Source organism: Macaca fascicularis, chromosome 15, assembly GCF_037993035.2.
Source record: "Macaca fascicularis isolate 582-1 chromosome 15, T2T-MFA8v1.1".
Lineage (NCBI taxonomy): Eukaryota > Metazoa > Chordata > Mammalia > Primates > Cercopithecidae > Macaca > Macaca fascicularis.
Window position 1 is genome coordinate 43857973 of NC_088389.1, and position 23750 is coordinate 43881722.

The 23750-nt window shown below is 52.1% G+C and overlaps 1 protein-coding gene across 13 annotated transcripts in view; it reads right to left on the reverse strand.

The window, feature by feature from the left end:
• Positions 1 to 23750, reverse strand: part of COL27A1 (collagen type XXVII alpha 1 chain) — a 159732-nt gene that overhangs the window by 57294 nt on the left and 78688 nt on the right. For 10 of the 13 annotated variants that reach the window (XR_012424444.1, XM_045373706.3, XM_005580979.5 and 7 more), the window contains 11 exons: positions 20967 to 21020; positions 19607 to 19660; positions 18921 to 18974; positions 16381 to 16434; positions 16160 to 16213; positions 14504 to 14548; positions 13180 to 13233; positions 10828 to 10872; positions 6087 to 6140; positions 4141 to 4194; positions 3849 to 3902 (listed from right to left, as the gene is read on the reverse strand). Coding sequence is in view for 9 of the 13 variants with exons in the window: in XM_045373706.3 (XP_045229641.2) it covers positions 3849 to 3902; positions 4141 to 4194; positions 6087 to 6140; positions 10828 to 10872; positions 13180 to 13233; positions 14504 to 14548; positions 16160 to 16213; positions 16381 to 16434; positions 18921 to 18974; positions 19607 to 19660; positions 20967 to 21020 (576 nt within the window). In the remaining 4 variants the exon portion in view is untranslated. Of the gene's footprint in view, positions 1 to 3848; positions 3903 to 4133; positions 4248 to 6086; positions 6141 to 10827; positions 10873 to 13179; positions 13234 to 14503; positions 14549 to 16159; positions 16214 to 16380; positions 16435 to 18920; positions 18975 to 19606; positions 19661 to 20966; positions 21021 to 23750 lie in introns of all 13 variants that reach the window. The other 3 variants (XR_012424445.1, XR_012424446.1, XR_012424448.1) reach the window with 3 other exon arrangements.

Here is a 23750-nt window from a genome sequence, read left to right on the forward strand (position 1 = left end):
CATGGAGGTGAAAGTGATTGATAAAGTGGGAAAATGCCAATCAGGTGCGAATAACATCACCAGAAACGTCACTTTTAATGGTAGTAGCCTTACTAATAATAGTGGCAACTATTATCTCTAACAAATAGTTATTACCACTCATTAAGCCATAGTTACGCAGGAGGGTTACGAGGCCCCACATCATGCAGTGCACCATTTCTCATGACAATTTCATACTGCAGGTGGCATCATGCTGACTTACAAATGGGGAAACTGAGGGTCTGAGAAGCTATGAATGTTGCCAACAATCCCGCAGCTGGCAAGTCGGGGAGCCAGAATTTCACCCCCAGGTATCTGATTCTGAAGGTGGTTTTCTGGGCCTCTGTGTTAGCCAGCTTCCCCAGTGTTACTGGGGGCAGCTTGCTGGCCAGGAGGAACCCCAAGAGACCCAAGAGACCAGCCCCATACCATAGCAGACGGGGGCCATGGCAACCTTGGGATCAGAAAGCAGCAGCAAGTGACCGTCTGATTTCACCAAGCCTGAGCCAACCCACTGAACAGGGGGAAGCACTGAGGAGATGGGGCGGGATGGGAGGCGAGTGGAGCCAGGGGGGCGACGGATTCAGAAGAGGCCTCCGCCGCCTTCTCTGCATCGGCCTGAATATCCCCACTCTTTCCCCATCTCCCACCGGCCTTCCATTTTGTCCCAGTGACTCCTTTCCCAGCTTTCCTCCTCCCACTAGAAAGATGGGGAGACTGAGGCCAGGACGGCTGAGGTTCAGGGGTGCCGGGGGTAGAACTTGATGATGTACCCCCAGCAACCTTGCACTCATGCTTCGGCCCTACTCTGAACACCCCCCATGCTGAGGGCTCCAATCACTCCATCTCTGACCACTGGGAGGGAGGCTGGGCCCTTGCATTCCAAGCTGGGTGCCTCGGCCAGCCGTGCCAGCCCCCCGACCAGAATGCTGGTCCTCTGACTCCCTGCTTCTACTCCAACAGTCCCACTTCCACATTGCCAGCTCCTCCAGCCCTGGGCCAGACATGACTTTTCCTTCTTCTCATGAGCAGGGCAAAAATATGTCACTGGGAGCCCAGAGTGCTGGCTTCTGCTTCCAACTGTGCTCCTCAAGAACGTTCCGACTTGTCCAAAGAACCATGAGGATGGACAGAGTCCCCCCGTGCTGGTGCCTTCTCCTCTGGATGACGGTCACCTATATCCAGGCCTCTCACCCTTGGACTAGTCCATCCCTCTCCCTCCTCAGCCCCTGGTGTGGCCTGGCACAGAGTAGGTGCTCGATAAAATCTGTTAATGATGGAGAAAATGTTTATACTTGACAGCCCCCTCTAGACAGTGAGAGTCTTAAGAGCTGGATCTCTTTCTTACCATTTTTGTACCTCCAGGGAGGAGCGTATGCTAGCACACAGTAGGTGCATGAAAAAGTGTAGGAGCTGAGTTGGCCTTGCTTCCCTAATCATAGTAGAAACAGGTTTATGCGAGCTTCCCTTGGGTTCAAACCATGAAAGGCTTCCGGGTCCTTCCTCATCAGACCCCAGGGAACTCCTCAGTCTGGGCTTTGGAGACACCCAGGCAACCTGAGCTCATTGCTCCTCAACCCCGCCTCCGGATCTGTGCCTGGGCTGGTCCCTCTACCCCCACACCCTCCCCACCTCCCCAAAGCCTACCTCGGACTGGGTTCCCAGCCCTGAGCCCTGGCTTTGGCTGAAGCAAATGCCCTTTCCCAGTTTCCATCCTCCATTGGCAGAAACTGAGGGATCTGAAGCAGGTTCTACCTGCTCCAAATGAGAGCAACTCCACCTCTACCCTCTGCACATCACCCCTGGGGAGGAAAAGGGGCTCCTGAACTTGAGTGCTCCTGGCCGCACCCTTCCCCTAGCTCTCCCAGCCTCTCCCACCACTCTGCCTTGAGAGCCTCAGGAATATCCCTGCTTCCTCAGTCGTCACGAGAAGCCCAGGTCCCTGAGGACCCTCAGCTCTGTTTGTCCAGCATTTCTCATCTTCGTGCCTGCTTCCTCCATAACAGACATCACTTATTGGGTTCTATCTACCCTGCCCCCCATACCAGACTACACGCTCCAAAGGAAGGGCCCATTTTCTGCCTTTCCTGCTGCCACATCCCCAGCTCCTGGAACTGCCGAAACCCCATCTCTACTAAAAATACAAAAATTAGCTGGGTGTGGTGGCACACGCTTGTGATCCCAGCTACTAGGGGGGCTGAGGCATGAGAATCTCTTGAAACCGGGAGGTGGAGGTTGCAGTGAGTGGAGACTGAGCCCCTTCACCCAGCTCCTGAAACTCCTCACAAGCACTTATCGCTCAGCAACTGCAGAGTGAATGAGTGAATGGACAAAAGCAATAATGCTGCTAATAACCAAAATGCTCCCAAGGAACAGACACCATTAGCCCCATGCTTCCATTTAACCCCATGATCACACTATCATGACCATGATTATTTTTTCTGTTTTTCAAATGAGCAAAATTCAGGCTCAGAGAAGTTAAATGATCTGCCCCAGGATTACAGTCAGAGAGTGGTGTAGCTGGGATTCTACCCAGGTCTGTCTGATTCTGAAGCTTGAACTCCTAACCCTTATTCTTTTTCCCTCTTCTCTTGTCTTCTTTCTCTTCTCTTCTCTTCTCTCTCTTCTCCTCCTTCCTTCCTTCCTTCCTTTCTCTTTCTTTCCCTTTCTGTCTTTCTTTCCTTTTTTCCTCCTTTCTTTCTTCTTTTTCTTTTCTTTTCCTTTCTTTCCTTTCTTCCTCCCCTCCCAGCCTCCCTCCCTCTTTTTTTCTCTTCCCTTCTTTTTTTTTTTTTTTTTTCGAGACGGAGTCTCGCTATGTCGCCCAGGGTAGAGTGCAGTGGCCGGATCTCAGCTCACTGCAAGCTCCGCCTCCCGGGTTTTTACGCCATTCTCCTGCCTCAGCCTCCCGAGTAGCCGGGACTATAGGCGCCCACCACCTCGCCCGGCTAGTTTTTTGTATTTTTTAGTAGAGACGGGGTTTCACCGTGTTAGCCAGGATGGTCTCGAACTCCTGACCTCGTGATCCGCCCGTCTCGGCCTCCCAAAGTGCTGGGATTACAGGCTTGAGCCACCGCGCCCGGCCCTCTTCCCTTCTTTCTCTTTTCTTCCTTCCTTCCTTTTCTTTTCCTTTCTTTCCTTTCTTCCTCCCTCCTGCCCTCCCTCTCTCTTTTTTTCTCTTCCCTTCTTTCTCTTTCTTTCTTCCTTCCTTCCTTCTTTTCTTTTCCTTTCTTTCCTTTCTTCCTCCCCTCCTGCCCTCCCTCTCTCCTTCCTTTTCTTTTCTCTTCCCTTTCCCTTTCTCTTTCTCTCTTTCTTTCTTTTCTTTCTTTTTTTCTTTCTTCCTTTCTTTCTTCCTCCCCTCCCTCTCTCTCTTTCTTTCTCCCCTCTTCCTCTTTCTTTCTTTCTTTCTTTCTTTCTTTCTTTCTTTCTTTCTTTCTTTCTTTCTTTCTTTCTTTCTTTCTTTCTCTCTCTCTCTCTCTCTCTCTCTCTCTCTCTCTGTCTCTCTCTCTTTCTTTCCTTTTTTGAGACAGGGTCTAGCTCTATCACACAGGCAGAGTGCAGAGGCACGATCTTGGCTCACTACAACTTCTGCCCCCTGGGTTCAAGCGATTCTTGTGCCTCAGCCTACTGAGTAGCTGGGACTACAGGCATGTGCCACCACACCCAGCGAATTTTTGTATTTTTAGTAGAGACAAGGTTTCGATCTTGAACTCCTGGCCTCAAGTGATCGGCCTCCCGAAGTACTGAGATGACAGGTGTTAGCCACCACACCCAGCCACCTAACCCTTATCTGACAGTGGTTTGAGCTTAGGGATCATGAGGGCTTTGCTTACCTGGGGTCCAGGTTCTCCAGGGGTCCCCATACCACCTGGCATTCCAGGATGACCCTGCCAAGAGAGAGAAGAAAAAGGAGGAATCAGCTATGGAAGGTGCCCCTTCCTCCTTCAGTCCCATCTCGGTCAACTCAGCCCCAGTATAAAGCCAGGAGGACAGCAGCTAGGCCTCCTGGACAAAGAGGGAGCTGGTCATTCTGAAGGTCCTGGGTAAGCGGTTGGTGGAGGACAGCAGAGCTGTCACTCAAGGCTGCAACAGGAGAGGGCAAGAGGATGCAGACTTACTCCTTACCATCGACCCCTTGGGTCCAGGCACGCCTGGGGGTCCCATCATGCCACGATCACCCTGTGATGGAGACAGCAATGCAGGCAGGTCACGGCTATGGCTGTGGGGTGGCTCTGTGGGAGGCAGGTGCAGAGGGCCATCCAGAGGCTCAAAGAGAGGTAGGGGTTTGCTCAAGGTCTCTAGAGGGTCCCTGTCTAGTTCACGGCCACATCACCCAAGTGGGGATCTGGGATTTCACTCAGAGGAAGCCAAGACCTCTGGCAAGCCCCGGAAGGCCTCAGCATCCCCTGTAGCGGGCCACGCAGTGAATTTCCCTCCAAGGATGGTCCTGATTAAGGAAGGTGCTAATTACATTGTCCCCTTTGATCCTGGCCCACATCATGTTGGTCCTTATTAGGCCTGGCATCCCCTGGGCTAGGCTTGCTGAGGCAGAAACCGCAAGAGAAGGGGTGTCTTTCACTCTCCTCACCCCCTTTCCAAACCTAGATGAGATGCTAGAGAATCAGAGACATAACTCATTCCCTCTCGAGCAATCCAGACACACTGGGCAGAGTTGGCAGAAGGTAGGTGCTCTGGGTTCGAATCTTGGCTCTGTTTTTATGAGGCCCTGTTTCTTGTATCTGCCCAGCCAGTAAATATTTATGGAGCACCTACTATGTGTCCAACACTATCTGCAAGACTCTGAATATACAGTGGTGAGCAGGCCTGCTCCCATGGAGCAAGGCACTCAGAGGGTTGTAGGAGACACAGTGCAGTGAGGGTGGGGGTCATGGTGCTAAGGTGTTATCACTGGGGGACTTGACCCACTGGGGGCAGAGCTGGTCAGGGAAAGCTTCCCTCGGGAAGTCGCTCTTGACCCAAGAGCTGAAGGATAATGAAGAGCATCTGAGCAAAAAGGGTGGAGGCAGATGGGGATGGGAAGAGTGCCTTTGGCCAAGGGAATGGCACAGGCAATGATTTGTAGGTGAGAAGGGACATGGGACATTTGAGCAACAGCAGAAGGCCAGAGTTGGCTTTGATGTTGCGCTATCATTATGTAAGATGCTACCACTGGAAAAAACAGGGTGAAGGGTACTATTTTTTGCAACTTCTTGTGAATCTGTCATTATTTCAAAAGAAAAAGTTAAATTTAAAATTTCAAGACAAAAAGTTGAATTTCAAAGGAGGAGGAGCAGAAGGGGAAGGAGGAGGAGGGGGAAGCGAGGGAGGAGGAGGGGGAGAAAGGCAGAGGCCTGAGGGTCTGGGCCACATAGAGTGATACAGTGAGGCACAAGAGGAGCCTGGAGAATTAGGCGGGGCCAGACTTGGGGGGATACTTCCTCCCTCTGGACCTCAGTTCCTCCATCTATTCAATGGGAATAATATTGGTTCTCCCAGAGGGCCTGCTCTGGGGATCGGATCAACCCATACAAAGGAAGGCAAGTGCCTCCAAGGCCCTTGGTGGGAGCTGGGAGCCAACAGGAGGCAGAGTGTCTTAGTGAGCAAAGCGTAACTAACCTTTGGCGATGAACCTGGTTCAAATCTGAGCACTGCCACTTATTATCTGGGTGACCTTGAGTAAGTCACCTCCCCTATTTGAGCTTCTGTTATCTCATCTAAAACAGAGGCTTAGCAAGGCAACTTCATCCTTCCTCTTTGTAAAGATGAATCCCTGCTCTCGTCCACCCCGGGCAGGGCCAGTGGGCAGCCGTGAGGAGCTCAGGTCACACGTATTCGCTGGTTGTCACACAAAAGTCTAACTGTGCTTGAGGCTGATGACAGGAGGGCAGGGATGGAACCCCAAGGGATGCCAAGAAAGGGAACAATGGCTCTTGGCAGGCTCAGAATGCCAGGTCAGGAGAGAGGCTAGGGGAGGGAAGTCTGAAATCCCCAGGTCAAAGGGCCTCTTCACCTTTCTAAATTTTCAAAACACAAGCTCTAATTGTTTATCTGATCCCCTCAATACCACTTACCTTTTCTCCCACGATTCCTGGCTCCCCGACCAGACCAATGAATCCCATAAATCCCTATGAGACACATTAACGAAAGCAAGAGAAACAACGTGAATCCGGGGACCCAGCCTGCCTGCTCCTTCCCTTGAAGCTCATCTCCCAGCGGTCTCCCGCCCGTGCCTGGTCACCCAGCCAGCATGCGGCTGTGCCGGGGAGAGCGCTGCCTCTCTCTGGGCACCATTCTGACTTCCCTCACTCCACCAGATGGTTCTGATTTTGAAGCCAAGCCGTGGGGCCGCTGCCAACATCCCTGGGAGCGCCACACATTCTTCCCGCGCCAGAAGCAGGCTGGGAGGCTGCCACGTTTGGAGAGCTGGGGTTGGGGCGGGGGGTGGCCCTTAAGCTGAGCTGGGAAGAGGCCATCTGTGCCCATCTTTCGGGGCTCTGGGGCTGTTTCAAAGAGTGAAACAAACCCTCTGGCTGGGATAGAAATACCGTAACAGCCTCCGCCAAGAGAACTGATTGGAATCAGGGAGGCGGAGGCCTCTTTACCGTCTTCTGAAAGGCCGTCTTGCCTGTTTCTGAAAGGGTGCACACACAGACACACGCTGTGGCTCCCGCTGCTCTGCTGAACTCCGCTGGGTGACAACTTGCCTCTGGGTTCCAGGGGGTCTTTCTAGGTGGCCCCAGCCCTTGCCATCTCCCTGAGCAGGCAAACACGCACACACGCAGCGAGGGTGGACAGCCAGGAGGGGTCACCGAGGAAGGCCCACCAATTTCTTATTCAGGCCCTACTTTCTTCCCTGCTAAGGAAAATGCAACTGGGTGGGGAGGGCCTTGTGTGGTTCAGGAGTGCAGAAGTGGCTTTGGAAGAACCCAGATTTGCAGCCAAGAGTGAATTAGGAAAGACGGAGGGATGAGTGGATTTCTTCCACAAAATGCGCTCCCTGTCCCCCAAACCCTGGCCAGAGTAGAATGAGACCTTGGGCCAGGAATAGGCCAGAGGTTGTGTACTCAGGCAATAAAGCCGGTCCAGCTGTCAGTCAACTACAGTGAGAGCGTTACCTCTGAGATCCACACTTTCTTATCTAAAGACAGTTTTAAAGTGGTCACTTCAGCAAGGGCCACACGTGTCTTGCTGCTGCAGCCTGGGACGGCAGCTCTGGTTGTGTGGCTCCAAAGACCATGCACCTTCCCCTCCAGCCCAAGGCCTCCAAAGCATGTGGCTGTGAACAGGGCCCAGATCTCCTGTACATCCCAGCACCACCCTGGCACTACACATGGTGGGTCCTGGGCCTGCCTCTAGTTCCCTGGGCTCAGAGACCTTTCTGAAGTATAAGGTAAGAGGGATGAGGTACTAGGTATGAGGTCACAGCTAACATGTCACAGAAAATAATCAAATATTTGATTTTTGCAATAACTTAATTTTTAAAAATTAATTAGAACATTTTCCAAGTGATAGCAATATTATAACAGCTTGAACATATTGAGCACTTCCTGTGTGCCAAGCCCTGTACCAGGCACTTTATGTCACTGTCATTCAGTCTTCAGGTGTGTGGGTTCTGGGCAAATCAGTCTCTCAGAGCCTCATCTGCAGAATGGGGGACAATAAAGGTACCTCCCTAACTCCTGGCGCTGTTCTGAATACGGGAGATGGCGCACGATGCGTAGAGGTACTTCATACATGTTCGCTCTTTCCCATCCCCTCTTAATTTATTTTACAAGGGCACAGGGGTAAGACAGAGGCCTGAGCTTCCCACAAGGGAGCAGTCAGACATTTAGAGGATGCCGAATGAAGGGAATAAAAACTGCTCTGTTAAAAGGCCCCTGCCTGATTGGCCCAAAGAAACAGAAATTTCATAGCTACTTTAAATTTATGAGATGTTGGGTCCTGGAAGGCAAGCAGGTCATAAACCTCAAACAAGAAGCCAAACAGGATCCTAATGAATAAGAGCCATACAGCAAGTGCCCCATCGCCCAACCCGCACCCCTGAGACCCCCCTTGGGGTACCGTCCCAGAACATCCTGGCAGGCCTGTTCTTGAGGCCGGTCCAGAGAGGCCAGGCCCCGAAGTCCAGGCAGGTCAACGGAGAAGCAGCTCTGAAAGCTGCGGGCATGGCTGGCTCCTCTCAGGTTGGCAAGGCGGGCACAGGAGGAGGCAGCATTGTTGCCCACAGCGGGCACTGCACAGGCGGGATCCGGGTCCCCAGTTTTGGGGAGGAGGCTAGCCTGGTCCTCACATTGCCTACAGATAAAGGGCCATTGTCTGCTATGGGAGGTTTTCTTTCTCCTCTCATATGCTAGGCCTTGGGGATACAACTGAGAATGAAAGGGCTATGGATGCTGAGCTGCACTAGACAACTCAGTGTGATGTGTTTACCTGCGTGGCTGCCCCTGGACGGGGCGTCTTGAAGGCAAGACCCATGCCCCGTCCCCAGCACCTCAACCAGGGCCTGGCAAGCAGTCTGTGCTCTGTTAGAGACATGCCAGGGCTCAGGAAGTCAGCGAGTTTTCAGCCCTCGAGGCAGGCATTGGGAACCCAGCAGACCTCAGTGTCAGTCTTGCCTCTGACAGTGATGTTACTGCCTGTGAGATCTTGGACAAGTTACTTAACTTCCCAGAGCCTCAGTTTCCTCATTTGCAAAATGAGGATAGTAATACTGACTGCCATAGACGATTGCGTAGATAGCATTTGGCACACAGTCTGGTACCTAACAGGTGACTAATGAATGTCACTGTTATTGGGTCGTTGCAAAAGTAATCCCAGTTTTTGCCATTATAATGGTAAAAACTGTGATTACTTTTGCACCAACTCAATACTATGATTACAAGGAGGTCCCGTGGTGTGAGCTTCAGAACTTTCCCAGGGATCCTCTGATTCTGCAGTGAACAGAAAATGCCTGCCCTTTCACTGTGCCCACATGGGGTGGGGGCCAAGGGAATGGCTGGCATGGTACCTCCATGTGCCTTACAGCAGCCACAGGGTTCCAGCTCTGCCTCCTTCCTGCTACTGTCCAAGCTGCCTGGGCAGCAAGCTGGGCGCTCTGCTGACCAAATGAGCCTGGGCTGCTCCAGGCGAGGTTCCCACCCCTCCTGGGCCTGGTTCTGCCACTATCCCACTTGGTGATCTTGGTCAAACCTGCTTCTCCTCCATAAATCCCAGATTGCCAACATGGAATCGAATCTGGGGGTTCTAAACCTGGGGTCTCTGTCAGACTCTATGAACAGAATTCAGAGGGTATATCAACTTGAATGGAAAAAAATTAAAACTCTTATTTTCATGAACCTCTAATTGAAATTTACATGTGCCTCAAATATGAGTGTAGGCAACAAACCACAGTAGTATTACAAGGACCTGGGACTGTCCCAGAAAGTGACATGTCACATTACCATCATTGCTGCAGAGATCTCAAAATACATCACTAAGGCTTGGCATTACTTTAAAATTGAGGCCGCTGTTACACTTGCTGCTAGAACTCATTATTTAATGCATTGCCAAAGAAGCATATATATGACTATATTAAATGTTAACATATTTTCATAATTGCATTTCTATATAATCAGTTTCCTTTGTTTTTAATTTTAGGCATTTACAAACTCTATTCTGAGAAGGGGATCCTTGGGCTTTTCCAGCCTGGCAGAGAAATCCAAGGCACAAAAAATGGTTAGGACTCTTAGATACAGTGATTTCCAAGGATGTTTGTGTTCTGACTTCCAAGACCCTGCATATCTATTTCCCGAGGGCCCTACCATTAGCATAACTATGAAATTGAATTTGCTGATCAAATTGCCCTTTTTTTTTTTTTTTTTTCCAATCAGGAAATATATCCAGGCCACGGCAGCCTTTCCAAACTCCTGGGCTTCCCACAGAATGCGCTCGAATGTCACTGGAAAGAGTTCAAAAATCCAGGCCTCCCCCTGCTTTAATTCCTTTCTTCCCCCAACAGATGTTGCAGGCCTGGTGAGGAAGCCCATCGTGTGTGACTCTCACGCCACTGACAGGGTTTCGCAGTGCGGCCAAATCCCTCTATGGCCATCCCGAGCATCAGTCGTTCCAGCTTGAGGAAGCCCCTTCCAGAAATGAGCTCCATATTTAAAGGAGTGGAGGAGATGAACACCTCTCCACCTCTGAGCCCTGAGGTTAAGCTTTCAGGAGGCCCCAGGGCTGGGCAGGAAGGACTGAAGCTGTCCGTCCGCCCATCACTCAGAGCTGTTTCTCTGGACTTTAATTGAAGGTCGTGATCCTCAAACCTCCATTTTAATGACTAGCTGCAACCTCTTCTCTTCTTCAGACCTTGACCAACCAGCCAGAGCCACTGGTTTGGATTTCATCTTCCATATAATTTAGGGATGCCTAGACCAACGGCCTTTGGCAAGTGGTAACACTTCTCTGGCCTTTGGCTTCCTGATCTATAAGCTGATGGGAACACGAGCAACGACTGCCAAGGGCTCCTCCAGTTTTAACGTCCTGGGGGAGCAGTCACATAACCTCTTTGGGCAAATGCACCAAAAACCTGTGTGTAGAGTCAGGCTGTGGGAAAAAGCTGTCATGACTCTGATCTACGCCTTTCTCATTTAGAGGCTTCCCTGCTCTGAGGGTCACCGTCCACATCCATCAAAGGGGTAGAGGACTGAACCTTCCTCGGGAGTTGTTCTGAGAATTACACGAGGTGGTGCCTGGAGGGTGCTGGGCAAAGGGCTTGGCACAGAATAAGGGCCCAAGAAAATGGAGCCACTCATTCAGAGACCGTTGCTAACTAACCTGCTCTCCCACAGGCCCTGGCCGACCAGGATCTCCCGGTTCCCCCTGCAAAGAGACAAAGAGGAGGATGGATTAGGATGGGAGATGAAAGTCTAGACCTCCTGGGGAAGTCCCAGGCCTGCTGGCCTTAGTTGCCATTGGTGGGGATGAACCAGGGATCTTATCTCCAGTGTGTGGTCTTGGAGACCCCCAACAAATGGGGCAGAGTCAAAGGGGTACTTGGACAGAACCTCAAGCAGACATGACTCTAGTCACCCACTCCCTCTGAGGGGGCCTTGGCTTACTCAGCACCCAGATGTATATGTCTCATCTAGGTCCTTCAGAAGCCCACTGCATTTTGTGGAGGTGGAAAATGAGGCCCAGAGAGGTGAAGTGACCTGCCTGAGGTCACACAGTGAGCCAGAAGTAGGGCTACAACCGAAACCTTGGTCTGCCCGGTTGAAATGCACATTCCAAGCCAGATGCGGTGGCTCATGCCTGTAATCCCAGCACTTTGGGAGCCCGAGGTGGGCAGATCACCTGAGGTCAGGAGTTTGAGAACAGCCTGGCCAACATGGAGAAACCCCGTCTCTACCAAAAATACAAAAATTAGCTGGGTGTGGTGCTGCATGCCTGTAATCCCAGCTACTTGGGAGGCTGAGGCAGGAGAATTGCTTGAACCCAGGAGGTGGAGGTTGCAGTGAGCCGAGATTGCACCACTGTACTCCAGCCTAGGTGACAAGAGAGAGACTATCAAAAAAAAAAAAAAAAGAAAGAAATGCATGTTCCCACTGCATCAGGCTGTCCTATCGCAGGAAGAGCAGGGACATGGGACGTCAGGGCACCAGGGTCCTAGACCTCAGCACACCAGAGCTCTGCTACCAGCTCACAGGTGGCTGGGGTGAGTCCCATCTCTGCTCTGGGCTCAGCTGCCCCAGGTATAAAGAAGGGAAATCAGACTCATTTGTCTTCAAGGCTCTGTCCCACTTTCACATTGGGTGGCCTATCTCGGCCTTGTCTGTCTGTTTTGTCCCATGCTGAGGTGGCTCCTGCTCCTCAGGCGGCCACAGCGCCCCAGTCTCCCCACAGCAGACCTGTGGGATAAATCCACACAAGCGATGTCACCACTCCCACCACAGAAACCCAACTGGTATCTGAGGGAGAGAGGCCGAAACCTCAGACGGCAGGACATGAGCTCGGGACTAGCCAGGAGTTTGGCGCATACAGGGATGTGGCTTACTGCGAGCCTGAGTGGAGCCTCCTCCCCCTTCAGCTCCTCTCCGGACCTCATGAAAACTGGAGGGGCCAGGACAGATGCGTGGGCCATTTCCCCAGAAGGGAAGTAGCTGTGGATGACCTGGGCTCCCCCGGCTCTATCCTAACCTCCTGTGGGTTTGCCCATCTGTAATCTTGACCCGATAATCTTTTGCCCAGAATGGCTAGGAAACTCCAACTCAAGGAGAGTCCTTGGAAAACTATTAAGTGAGGCTGCCCATGGGCTGAGGATCATTACTGTCCCACCTTGGGCCAGGTCTTTTTTGATAATATTTTTTAAAAACCCTATTAATATATGTACTATCTATTTACTATGCAGAATAGGGAAAATATAGAGGTCCACAGAAGAAAATGAAAATCTCCTATTGTCCCACCACCCAGAGATAATCCCTGTCCACTTTCTAGCCTCTGCTCTATGCGTAAAGAAACAGGGTGCCATGTTGGCCAGGATGGTCTCAATTTCTTGACCTCATGATCTGCCTGCCTCAGCCTCCCGAAGTGCTGGGATTACAGGTGTGAGCCACCGCACCCGGCCAGCATGGTGAAACTCTGTCTCTACTAAAAACACAAAAAATCAGCTGGGTGTGGTGGCGCACGCCTGTAGTCCCAGCTACTCAGGAGGCTGAGGCAGGAGGACCGGTTGAACCTGGGAGGTGGAGGTTGCAGTGAGCCGAGATCGCACCACTGCACTTCAGCCTGCAACAGAGCAACTCCGTCTCAAAAAAAAAAGAGAAAAGAAAATAAAAAGAAATGGTGCAACCCAGCCCCTGCTACAGGCTCACACTTGAGTATTTCCTTTTATAACCTGTTTCCTCCACCACCCCCACCCCACATTCAGACATCTTCCCATCTTGTAAAATAGCCCAAAACACCATCTAGGGTGGCTGCACTATATCCCACTACTTGAACAATCCCCCACAGTTGGACACTTAGGTTATGTCCATTTTTTTCATCTTTTACCAATACTTTGTTCTAAATGGGGACCAATTTTTTTCTCCCTTTTCACAACTGGTCATGGGATTTGGGGTTTGAATTGGGGCCTGAATATGTAGGACCCCCTCTTTCCTCTTGTCCCAAAGGATCTCCAGGTCCCCTTACCTTCACGCCATCCAGGCCGGGCCTCCCAGGAAAGCCCTTCCTGCCAGGCTGACCCTGCAACAGAGAGAGAGGTAAGTGGGAGAAGCTGGGCAGGGGCAACATTGCTGGGGTCCAGGAGCCCCCAAGGACCTGGCATAGGGTCCTGTATGTGGCTGTAGAGCCACATACCCTGGTGGCCAGGGGTATAGAACCCTGAGTCCACCAGGTGGCCAGCCGTCCTGGAATGTAGGCAGGGTTTCCAGCTGCGTGAACTCCGGGAAGCCTCCCCCATCCCTGGGCTGGTCTTCCTGTTGTAAATGAGGATGATGACACCTGCCTTCAGGGAGTGAGGGAAAGGAAGGAACTTGGCAGATGATAGGGGGCACAGGGAAGGGAATGGTTTATGCAAGTGGTCCTCAAAGTGTGGCCTGAGGACTCCAGGGGTCCCTGAGACCCTTTCAGAAGGTTCACGAGGTCAAAATGATTTTCATAATAACACTAAGATGTCATTCGCCTTTGTCACTGTCACTCTCGTGAAAGTAAGTGGCATCATCCCGAGGCTGCATGGTGTGCGATATTGTCAGTGGGCTGAATGCAGAAGCAGAGCTGAGAAGCCAGCTGACTTCTATGAAGCCAGACATTAAAGAGATCTGCAAAAATGGTAACACAACGCCACTCTTTCCACTCAATTATTTTGCTATGGAAAATAGAGTGAATTCTCCTAAACATATTATTTTTATTAACAGGAAATGAGCTTATGATTAATCTTCAATGAATGAATAAATACATTTAAAGTCTCTTGGTTTTAATTACTAATCTCAGTAGATGCAACCCACACAAACAAAGGTCTTTGGGTCCTCCATCATTTTTAAGATTGTAAAAATCTCTGGATACCAGAAACTTCATGAACTGCCGGTTTATGCAATGGCTGGGATCAAAGGGGGTGTGGGACAAGTGACTTCGGAAAGGCAGCTTGGAAGAGTGCAGAGGGCTCGGGCTAAGGGCCCAGGCAGGGCGTCCCCACTGCCTGGCTGTGAGATGTTGAGCTAAAGCCTTCACTCTCGTTTGCCTCTTCTCTAATGAAACCAAGGAAAGCAATCCTGTGTCATGGGAGAATCAAGGAGAATAAATACTGACATGAAGCACCTGGCATATAGGGGGTGGGCGGTGACAGTCAGTTTCCTGGCTCTTGTCCCTCTCCTTTGGGTCTGTCTTAGTTCTCTCTCTGGCTGGTACAAGGCCCTCACTGATGACTTCCCTCTGGAGCACTGACCACGTTGCCCTGCCTGTGCACAGCTGGCTCAGCTCCCATGAATGCCACCTACCCCAGGCCAGCGATACTCACCTCCAAGCCAGGGGCCCCTGGTGGCCCCATGGGTCCCTCATCTCCCTAGAATTGGGAGACACGAGAGAGGAAAAAAGGAGAAAGTTAATCCAGTTGGACTTGCAGAGATCTTGTCCTGTATGGAGGGAAAAGGATGGACGGAGGAGAGCCCTCCTGGACAAAGAGAAACAGTATCCCTGGCCCACTTGCCTGTCCCCACTCAGGGCAGAGGCTCCACTGGCCATGGCCTAAAGGCCAGGCTACACAGTGACTTCCAGTGAATGGCGACTCCATGGAAGTCCTGGGCATCACAGTTAAACCCCATTGTGTGCTGTGAGGAACAGAGCCTCAAACTGCAGTTCAAAGACATAGGCTCTGAGTTTTGCCATTTGCTCAGTGGCAGACCTCAGCCTCGCTGTGTTTCAGTTTCCCAGAGTGGAGAAGATCATCCTCAAGTATAGTAAGTGGCTTCAGCTGAGCTCCTGGAGCTCAGCAATGATGCCTTATTCTTTCTTGCAGCCACACCCAAGCATCACTCGGGATGGTGCAGTGTCTAGGGGGTGTTTGGTGAATGAATGAATGAATGAATGAATGAAGACGTGAACAAGTAGCAGGCATACATCTTGAGTGGTAATGTGAGTATATACAGAAGCACGTGGCTGGTGCTGTTCCCTCCTCTCCCCTACTTTCCCGCTTCTGGCCCATGAGACTCTCCTGGTCCCCCCCAATCCCCACAGGCTCAGGGAGCCTCCGAATTGGCTCCTTCTGGTATGCCAGGCCTGACCAAGGGGCTCCCTCCAGAGCCACTCCCCAGCTCCTTTCCCCCAGCTTCCAGGAAAGCAACTCCACGTGGTGGCTCCCAGAGCCAGCGCTGGGACCCCGCCAGACCCAGAGCCAGCCCAAGAAGGGATCCATGTCAGCTGGATGCCCGCCTGCGGTTGCGGTAAATCTGGGCTTCCCGCACCCTCAGCCCAGGGCTGTGTGTCACGGGGGCCTGGCGCCTGAGCTAAGGTAAGTGGGGCACAGGAAGGCTAAGGATGGCCTCATGCACAGGGCAAAATCAGGGGCCCACCCATTTAGTGTCCACCTGGTGCTCCAACAGCCCCATAGAGACCCTTCCCAACCCACTTCATCAAGTGCACATAAATAAGCAGATCGATGCTCTGCCACTCACTAACTGTGCAAGTCAATGTAACATTCTGGAGGTGCCCCCAGGCCACTCCCAGGAAGCACAGTTGACAGCACAGGACGTATGTCATGGGCTTTGGGTTCAAGCAGACCCGGGTTCCCATTGTGGCCCTGCCTGCTACTAACCATAAGACCCGACTGAGTCTCTTTTCCTCTCTGGGCCTCAGTGGCTTCATCTGTAAAATGGGGCTGATAATTCCTACTCCCCCATTAATGTCCTCATAAACTGCTACTGTGAGCATGGCATTGGCAGTAGTTCTGGGAAAGAAAACTCCAGGGTGATGAGGGTGCAGTGGAGGGAGGGTGCGGGGAAGCCACCCTGCCAGGTGACAGCAGGGCAGAGAAGGTCCTGAGTCTGGGGAAGCCCTGGGTGGTGTCCTGGCTGAGGGGGCTCCAGCCCCAGCTAAGGCCTTCAGTACCCAGGACAGGGCAGGCTGGGGGCTGCAATCAGGCCAGGATGGGCAGTGGAGCGGGGCCAGACAGTCTCACCTCGGGCCCCAGCTGCCCACGGGGTCCCGGCAGGCCTCGGGCTCCAGGCTTACCCTGGGGAGAAGGGAACAAAAAGGGAGAATCAGAGGCGGCACCTCCATCTCCATCACAGGCTGGCAAGGCACCCCCTGCTTCCAAGGCAGACAGCCAGCCCTTGAGGCCTGTGGTTTCTGCAGAGCTGTCTGCTCCTCCAACTGGAGCTGCCCTGGGCAGGTACTTACCTTCATGCCTTCTGGGCCGTTGTCGCCAGGGGGGCCGATGTCTCCTGGGAATCCCTGAGGGGAAGCAGAGAGCAGGGTCACCCACGGAGGCTATGAAGGGAGTGCTACAGGTATGCATCTTGCAGGGGGACTGACTGGGTTTCCATCTTCTCCTGCTGGGATGGGACCCCAGGCAGGTCAGTTAACCACCTTGATCCTACAGTCCTCAGTTCTAAAACAGGGTGCGTGGTTCCAGCCCTGACACCTCAGAGAGTTGCTGAGACAATACACCGAATGGTGCAGGAAAGCATTAAGGTTGTGACACAGAAGGTCACACTCAAGGTCATTATTTCTCAAATCCGGTGCTGCTACGGGGTCAGAATTATGGGTGTCTGGGGACACTGTTCCCCAGAGGCAGCCATGCCTTGCCCTGAGAAGTCTTGTCTTTTGACTGCAGTAATCCTGCAGAGAGGATGATTTTCTGGGTTTGCTGTGACTTTGAAAGCATCGAAAAGCGCTGATTTAATTAACGTCAGCTCCAGTCTTTGTAAGCTGAAGTCCTTCCTACATCTTGGCCACATGTGTTAGACTCTGCCCCACTCTACCCATGGGGGCTCCCTGCTTCCCGATGAGGGCTATTCTCCTAGGATGACTGTACAATAGAAGGTTCTTCCCGCACAGAGCGGAATCACCTCCCTTCCCTGCAATATCCTCGTGCTCCTCCTTAGGGTCCCACAGAGCACAGGGACTCCCTCTCCCCACAGTGGTCTTTGCACAATTTGGAGACCTGTTACGCGGTTCCCAGAGCCCTGCCCTCCTCCTGTGCGACCCTGAGCAAGTTCCTTAGCCTCTCTGGGCCTCAGCTTCCTTATCTGTAAAATGGTGCCTGTAACACCTCCCTTACAGGGCTGTTCTTAAGTTTAAATGGAACCGGCAAAGTTGCAAGTGCTCAGTAAAAACTGCATCCAAAATGATTTTGGGTCCTGTACCCTGGGAAAAGAACTCTGCCTGGGGTGGGCCCATCTCTAAGTGAGGCCTTGGTAGTCAGGATGCTGAGCAAATCCTGATGCTCACTCGCATCTGACCCATTGATGAGTGAGAGATGATTTGCCCGGGTGCTGGAGAGCTGGAGCTCCCTCCCATGGTCTCTGGGAAAGAAGCAGGCAGGGTGCTGACGCGCTTATCAGCTTCCGCCTTCAGCTGAGCAGAGCTATCTCTCGGCTACGGAGTTGGCCAATCAAAACAGAACACAAAGATGGGAGAGGCTAATGGCTAAATTGTCCAGGGACCCAGGAGAGGGCCAAAGCAGACCTTATTTGCTCTTACATAGCAGAGCGACCCTGAGGAAGCCACTCTCCTGCTCTGTGACTCAGTTTCTTCAACTGTAAACTGGTTGTAGTAATATCTCCCTCATGTGCCTCTGTGGTGATTCAGAAAGTTCTCATCTCGAGGACACTACACAGCCTCCTGGCACCAGGAGGTGCCTAATAAATGTGAGGGAGCATGCCTTCCACCCTCATGGGCCAGAATGCTGGGAAAGCCGGACTCTCAGAAAAGCCTTTTTCCAGTGACCAGAGGAGGGAATTGGGGCCATGGAAAAGAGGCCAAGTCCATTTGTCTAAAGATAGGACTGTGTGGTGGCCAAAGTCAACACAGTGGAAAGTCAGAACTTGTAGCTTTTAGGAAACATTTCCTCATCCATCCGAGTGATAGCAGAAGTGATCCTTGGAAGGGTCCGGCCTATCCAAAGAGCCACACTTTTGTCTTGGATGCAGAGACCTCATGGGTGAGCAAGACCTGGAGGCCAGTGATTTGTGGGTGGGGGGGCTCCAACAGGTTGGCCTAGGTGCCGATGATCCTGAGAAGGACAACAGCCCTGGCTCCTGCTCAGCCCAGCTTTCTAGACACGAGACGCATGCTAAAGAGAGTGGGGGTAAAGAGAACCTGGCCAGCTTGCTTCGCTCCATTACGTGTGAACTCCGAGTTGATCATTCAGGTGTAGCCTACCTGTGCCAATGATCACACATATCGGAAACCCTCAGGGTCTCTCCTTACTCAACTAGAGTTATTATATGAATTGCTAAATCTATCCTTATTTCTCATTCTTCATTCAAAAGTCCGAATTTTCATTTACCTCTTGCTCCCCATACCGGGAAGCTCTGAGCCCTGAATCGTTCCAGGGTGGCTGTGGGTGGTTAAGAAAGTTCCAGGGCTTGGAGAGGGAACTCTAAGTGGAGAATGTGGGAAGCTCCTGTGAGGGGCCCAGACAGTGGCGCACAGAGGGCTTTCATGAATCACAAAGCTGCGGTGGCCACAAAGTTGGCAGAGGACTCTGAGGCCAGCTTTTTGTCCCTGTTGACTTTTGAGAGCCCCTGGGTAAGAGCAGAAGAGCAGAAAGGGAAAATAAATGATTGCTGATCTAGGAATTTCTCCTCTCAGCCTCATCTCTCATATCCTGCATGACCTAAAGCAAGTCTTTCCCCGTCTCTGGGCCTCAGTTTCCCAGGGACGAGACCGAGTCCCAGCTGCAGCCAGACACAGAGAAACGGGGCATCACATACCTCGGGTCCAGGGGGCCCGGGAAACCCAATGGATCCTTTGTCTCCAACTTTGCCCTGTGGAAGAGAAAAGGTTGCAGGGAGGCAGGGGTGAGGGCCCCACCTTCCATGAACCCCCCGCGTTACCCCCCTGGCTGTGGGTAGTTGGAAAGTTCAGGAGCATGTGCATAAAATCTGCCTGGACAACTAGAAGGAGCTACCATTCAAACTCTACCTCCTGCACTTACTAACCATGGGACCCTGGGCAAGTCACTTCAACCTTCGGAATCTTAGTTTGCCCATCTGCAAAAAGGGAACAATATTAATTCCCTAACTCCTGGGGTAGTGGGCAGCCTTCAAAGAAACAAAGTTCAGAAAGACACACAGCGACACTCAATAAATGACAGCCATTGCTGTTATTGATAACATCACTACCGTTTACAAGACATCAGGAACCCCAGATCCTCATCAGGGTTTTGTCGGCGAATGAGGCCTGCCTCTGAAGCTGGCTGAGTTACTGAGCCTCTCACAGCGTCCTCATCTGTGAAATGAGCAGATCCCATTCCTGCCCTGCCCTGCCCTGCCCTGCTGCCCCCAGGAGCTCTGCTGCAGGAGGAAATGAGGTCTTGGAGGTGAAGGTGTCCCCAGCCACGTTCCATGATCAGTCAGAAAGTGTGAGATTTGAGGGTGCTGGAGGAGCAGGTACTTACCAGAGGCCCTGGCTTCCCCCGTGCGCCGGGGAACCCTGGCAACCCCTGGCTCCCCTGGAAGAGATCCAGAGCAGGCTGGGGTTAGTGAGGAAGAGAAATGGCCAGGTGAACAGCCGCCCAGTCCTCCTGCTGGTCCCAGGCCCAGAGAATGCCCGCCTTGGAGGAGGATGAGCTCCTTCCTTCCTTTCCCTGCTGCGGGCTCGACTTGGATCACACCTGCCTGACACCCCTATAGGCTGGGCCCCAGGAAATGCTAATGAGAAACAGCAGCCCCTGTCCTCACCAGGAAGAATCAGGGACCCTGAGGCTGCATGCAGGCTCCGCAGTGCCTCTGACGCCTGGGGAACTGTGGAGACTGGGTCCAGTAGCGGAAGAGCCAGGCCTGCTGTGGTTCACAACCCGGAGATACCAAGGCTGGGTCAGGACAGGCCAGTGAGGAGGGAGGGAGAGGAAGAGGGAGAGCTGGCCAACATCTGGGCCTCATTGACTGGCCGGGAGAGTTCCAGATGTGGCCACATGATGCCAGACACAGGCAAAGGGGAGCAAGTCTCAGCAGGCCCACAGCTGTGCTCTGGAAGTCAAGGCCACCTCAGTTTGATCCCGTAGTCAGTATGTCATTTTGTAAGGCCAGTTACCTTATCCTAAATATTCATGATCAAGGGCAGGACCCTGAGCCCAGCTCCATCAGGGCAGTCTGCAGCCTTGTTCTCAGGGAACTCACTGTCCGGGGGGGACTCAGCACAAGTCACCCAAAATCAGAGGAGAAGGATGGCACCACCAGCGAGGGGAGGACATGCCTCTCAGGGCACTTAGAGAGGGAAATGGCCACTTTCTGAGCAGCTGGGGAGATGGCCTCTGAGCAGGGTGGCGTGGAGAGGCTGGGTGGAGGGGTCCCAGGCGGGTAGCAGTCTGTGTGTGTGTACAGAAGCGCACAGCAGGCGGTTCGGTGGGGCTGGAGTGCAGGGCTGTAAAGGGGACAGCAGGAGTGTATCAGAGAGATGCACTCACTGGGGTCCTGATGTCTGGTTAGGGAGCCAGGGTGCCATTCTGAGAGCAATAGAGAGCCATGGATGGTGTGTGAGCGGAGAGCACAGCTTTGCCCTCAGAAGAACAATTGGGTAGCAGTAAGAAAGAAAGAGAGAAAGCAAGAGGCTGGGGCCCAGAAATAAGTTAAAAGGTCACTGTAAAGTCGAAGGAAGAGATGACAAGTGGATCAAGGATGGAGAAGACTGGATTATTTCAAAGGCAGCCGTCTCACAGGTGGGTCCTGGCTCATGATGGGCCCTAGGAAGGAAGCCAGGACCAGGGAACAGCAAGGCAGGGGCAGGGGCAGGGGGAGGGGAAAATCTGATGCAATTACCTTGTCTCCTTGGAATCCGGGATCTCCCGACACACCTGGAACCCCTTGTTCACCCTAAGTACACACCAGCAAAGAAGGTTACAATGGAGACCACATGGGCTCTGGAAGCCTCCCCCACAGACCCCCTGGCGAGGTACAGCTGTGCCGAGGCTGTTTCCCAAGTCGGATCCAGCCAGCAGCAGCCTTGTGAAAGGAAAGGACGGGCCCCTGGCGAGGAAAGCAGGCGGTGGCGGGGGGAGGTGAGCTGGCCGATGTGCAGACTTGCCTGGGGCTGCTGGGATGGCTGGAAACGCCACTAACAGAAGCTAAGCTGCCCACTGCCCAGTGTCAACTGGCCTTGCCTGGGGAACTGACGCAGAGCAAATGAAGTGTTTGATCCTTCAGCCTCTTCATCATCAACTGGTATTGTCACACAGGGGTGAGGGCAGCGTGTGCAAGGGCCTCACACCAGTGTGGGTTCGGAGTGTTTGCGTCTGCTGTTTGATATTTTTCACCATCAGACTGAGCTGTCACTTCCTCCTCCTGTGGGGGTTTCTGTGCTAGCAAGCAGCTTTGGTCTTTTTTTTTTTTTTTTTTTTTGAGATGGAGTCTCACTCTGGTTGACCAGTTTGGAGAGCAGTGGTGCGATCTTGGCTCTCTGCAGCTTCGACCTCCTGGACTCAGGTGATTCTCCCACCTCAGCCTCCCCAGTAGCTGGGACTACAGGCGCGTGCCACCACGCCCAGCTAATTTTTATTTTATTTTATTTATTTATTTTTAGTAAAGATGGGGTTTCACCATGTTGCCCAAGCTGGTCTTGAACTCCTGGACTCAGATGATCCGCCCGCCTCAGCCTCCCAAAATGCTGGGATTACAGGCGTGAGCCACTGTGCCCGGCCGATCTACTTCTAATTAACTATTTTAATCAGCTATAGCATGGGAAATCAGATTTCCTGGCTTGTTAAGACTATGTGTAAACAGCGAGTAAATTGGTCTTGACTTAAGTCTGGGTGTTTGTCTTCTAACACGAGGTACTGCACAGGCTTAGTGACACTGATTCTGGCTGCTGGAGGCCTCTTCTCCTCCCTCCCTGTTTTTAGCCATGTTCTGAACGGGCAGTCCAGATTGGGAGCTGCTTCCCCTTAGGGCGGGAACCACCTCACACGGCCCTCACCTCACCCTATCCAGCCCTCCACGTTGGACATTACTGACACGCTGTCGGCCCCAGGATTCAAAATACATTTACAACCCTGGGAGCAGGAGAAAGAATGGGGAGAAAAATCCGGGAAAATGGAGAACCTTAGAAAACCCACACATGGCTAAGGCCATGACCTAACAAAAGAACTTCCTTAATAGAACAAAAATCAGAATTTAAAAAAAAAAAAAAAAAAAAATTTTTTTTGAACTTACTTTGTTTTTTCCAATTTGGAAAATCCTGTACAACATCCTGGTGTTTGGGGAACCACAGGACTTTTTTTTTTTTTTCTTTTTTTTTTTTTTAAATGTCCAAGAGAGGAGTGAAGGGGTGAAAAAAAAGAGTGAAAATAGAAAAACAAGGAAAGTTTAAAAGGCACCTAGGAAATCAGAACAATGAATTTGAAGGGAGCTGGGCTCGGAGCAGGAGCTTTGCTTCCAGAGTGCTCCTCCAGGCTGAGAGAGGGAGCCAAGCGGTTGTAAGTGGGACTGAGTCCAGGATGGGTCATGGAAAATCTGGGATTTGAGGCAGGAGCAACCTTGGAACATGAAGGGATGGCTCTGTCATCCCAGGGTAGGGCCAGGGGACACGGATGTGTGCGTGGCTGATCGGAACACAGCCTTAAGGCTCCTCTCCACCAAAGGAAAAGGGGTTTCTTTCTCCCCCCGCTCTCTTTTTTCCCCTAAAGACATTTGATTTTCTTAAAAACTATGGGCATGAAAATAATTTCCTCCTCCTTTTTTTTCCAGAGTTTTCACCTCTCTAAATGTCCCAGGCAACTCCCATCAGCAAGCCAGCCGAGTTCCATGTAACACATTTATTTCCATGTTCCTCAAGCAACACTGAGCTGAGACCAGCTCCGCAAAGGGGCCTATAAAAAGCTCACTGCCTACACTCTCATTTTCCCCGGCTTCCTTTCTCTCTCGTTCATGACTTCAACATTTCCAGAGCGCTGATGTCTCAAACCTTGGGATAAACAGGTAGGTGTGGGGAACCCCCCGTCTCCATCAGAAAGCCCCTTCAAAGAGGGAGGGCTCTGGCAGAGGGGTGTAGCAGACAGCAGGGCAAGGGGCGGGCAGAGGTGGGTTGTGGCTAGAGGCTTGGGCATGGCAGAAGGAGATGGAAGAGGTAGAAACAGGTAGAGAAAGGACTGGGGTTGGCATTGCACCCAGCTGGCTACCCAGGGATAGGTTTGCATAATACAATCTGGATATGTCCATTTTCACCCAGCAATTCTAATGTTCTAAAAGTCCAGGGGCCTGCAAATCTCTTTCTCTCTCTGGGTCTTGGTTTCTCCAGCTGTGAGATATAGGCACTGTGAAATATGAACTTCCCAGAGTCTCACTAGCTCTGACCTTCTGACCTTAGTTCTGCTTAACAGTTGAGGTCTCTGGAGCCAGGTAACTCTCTACTTACCAGCTGTGTGGCCTCAGGGAAGCTTCTTTTTTTGAGATGGAGTCTTGCTCTGTCGCCCAGGCTGGAGTGCAGTGGCGCGATCTTGGCTCACTGCAACCTCTGCCTCCCAAGTAACTGGGATTATAGAATCAAGCTATTCTCCTGCCTCAGCCTCCCAAGTAACTGGGATTACAGGCGCCCACCATCATGCCCGG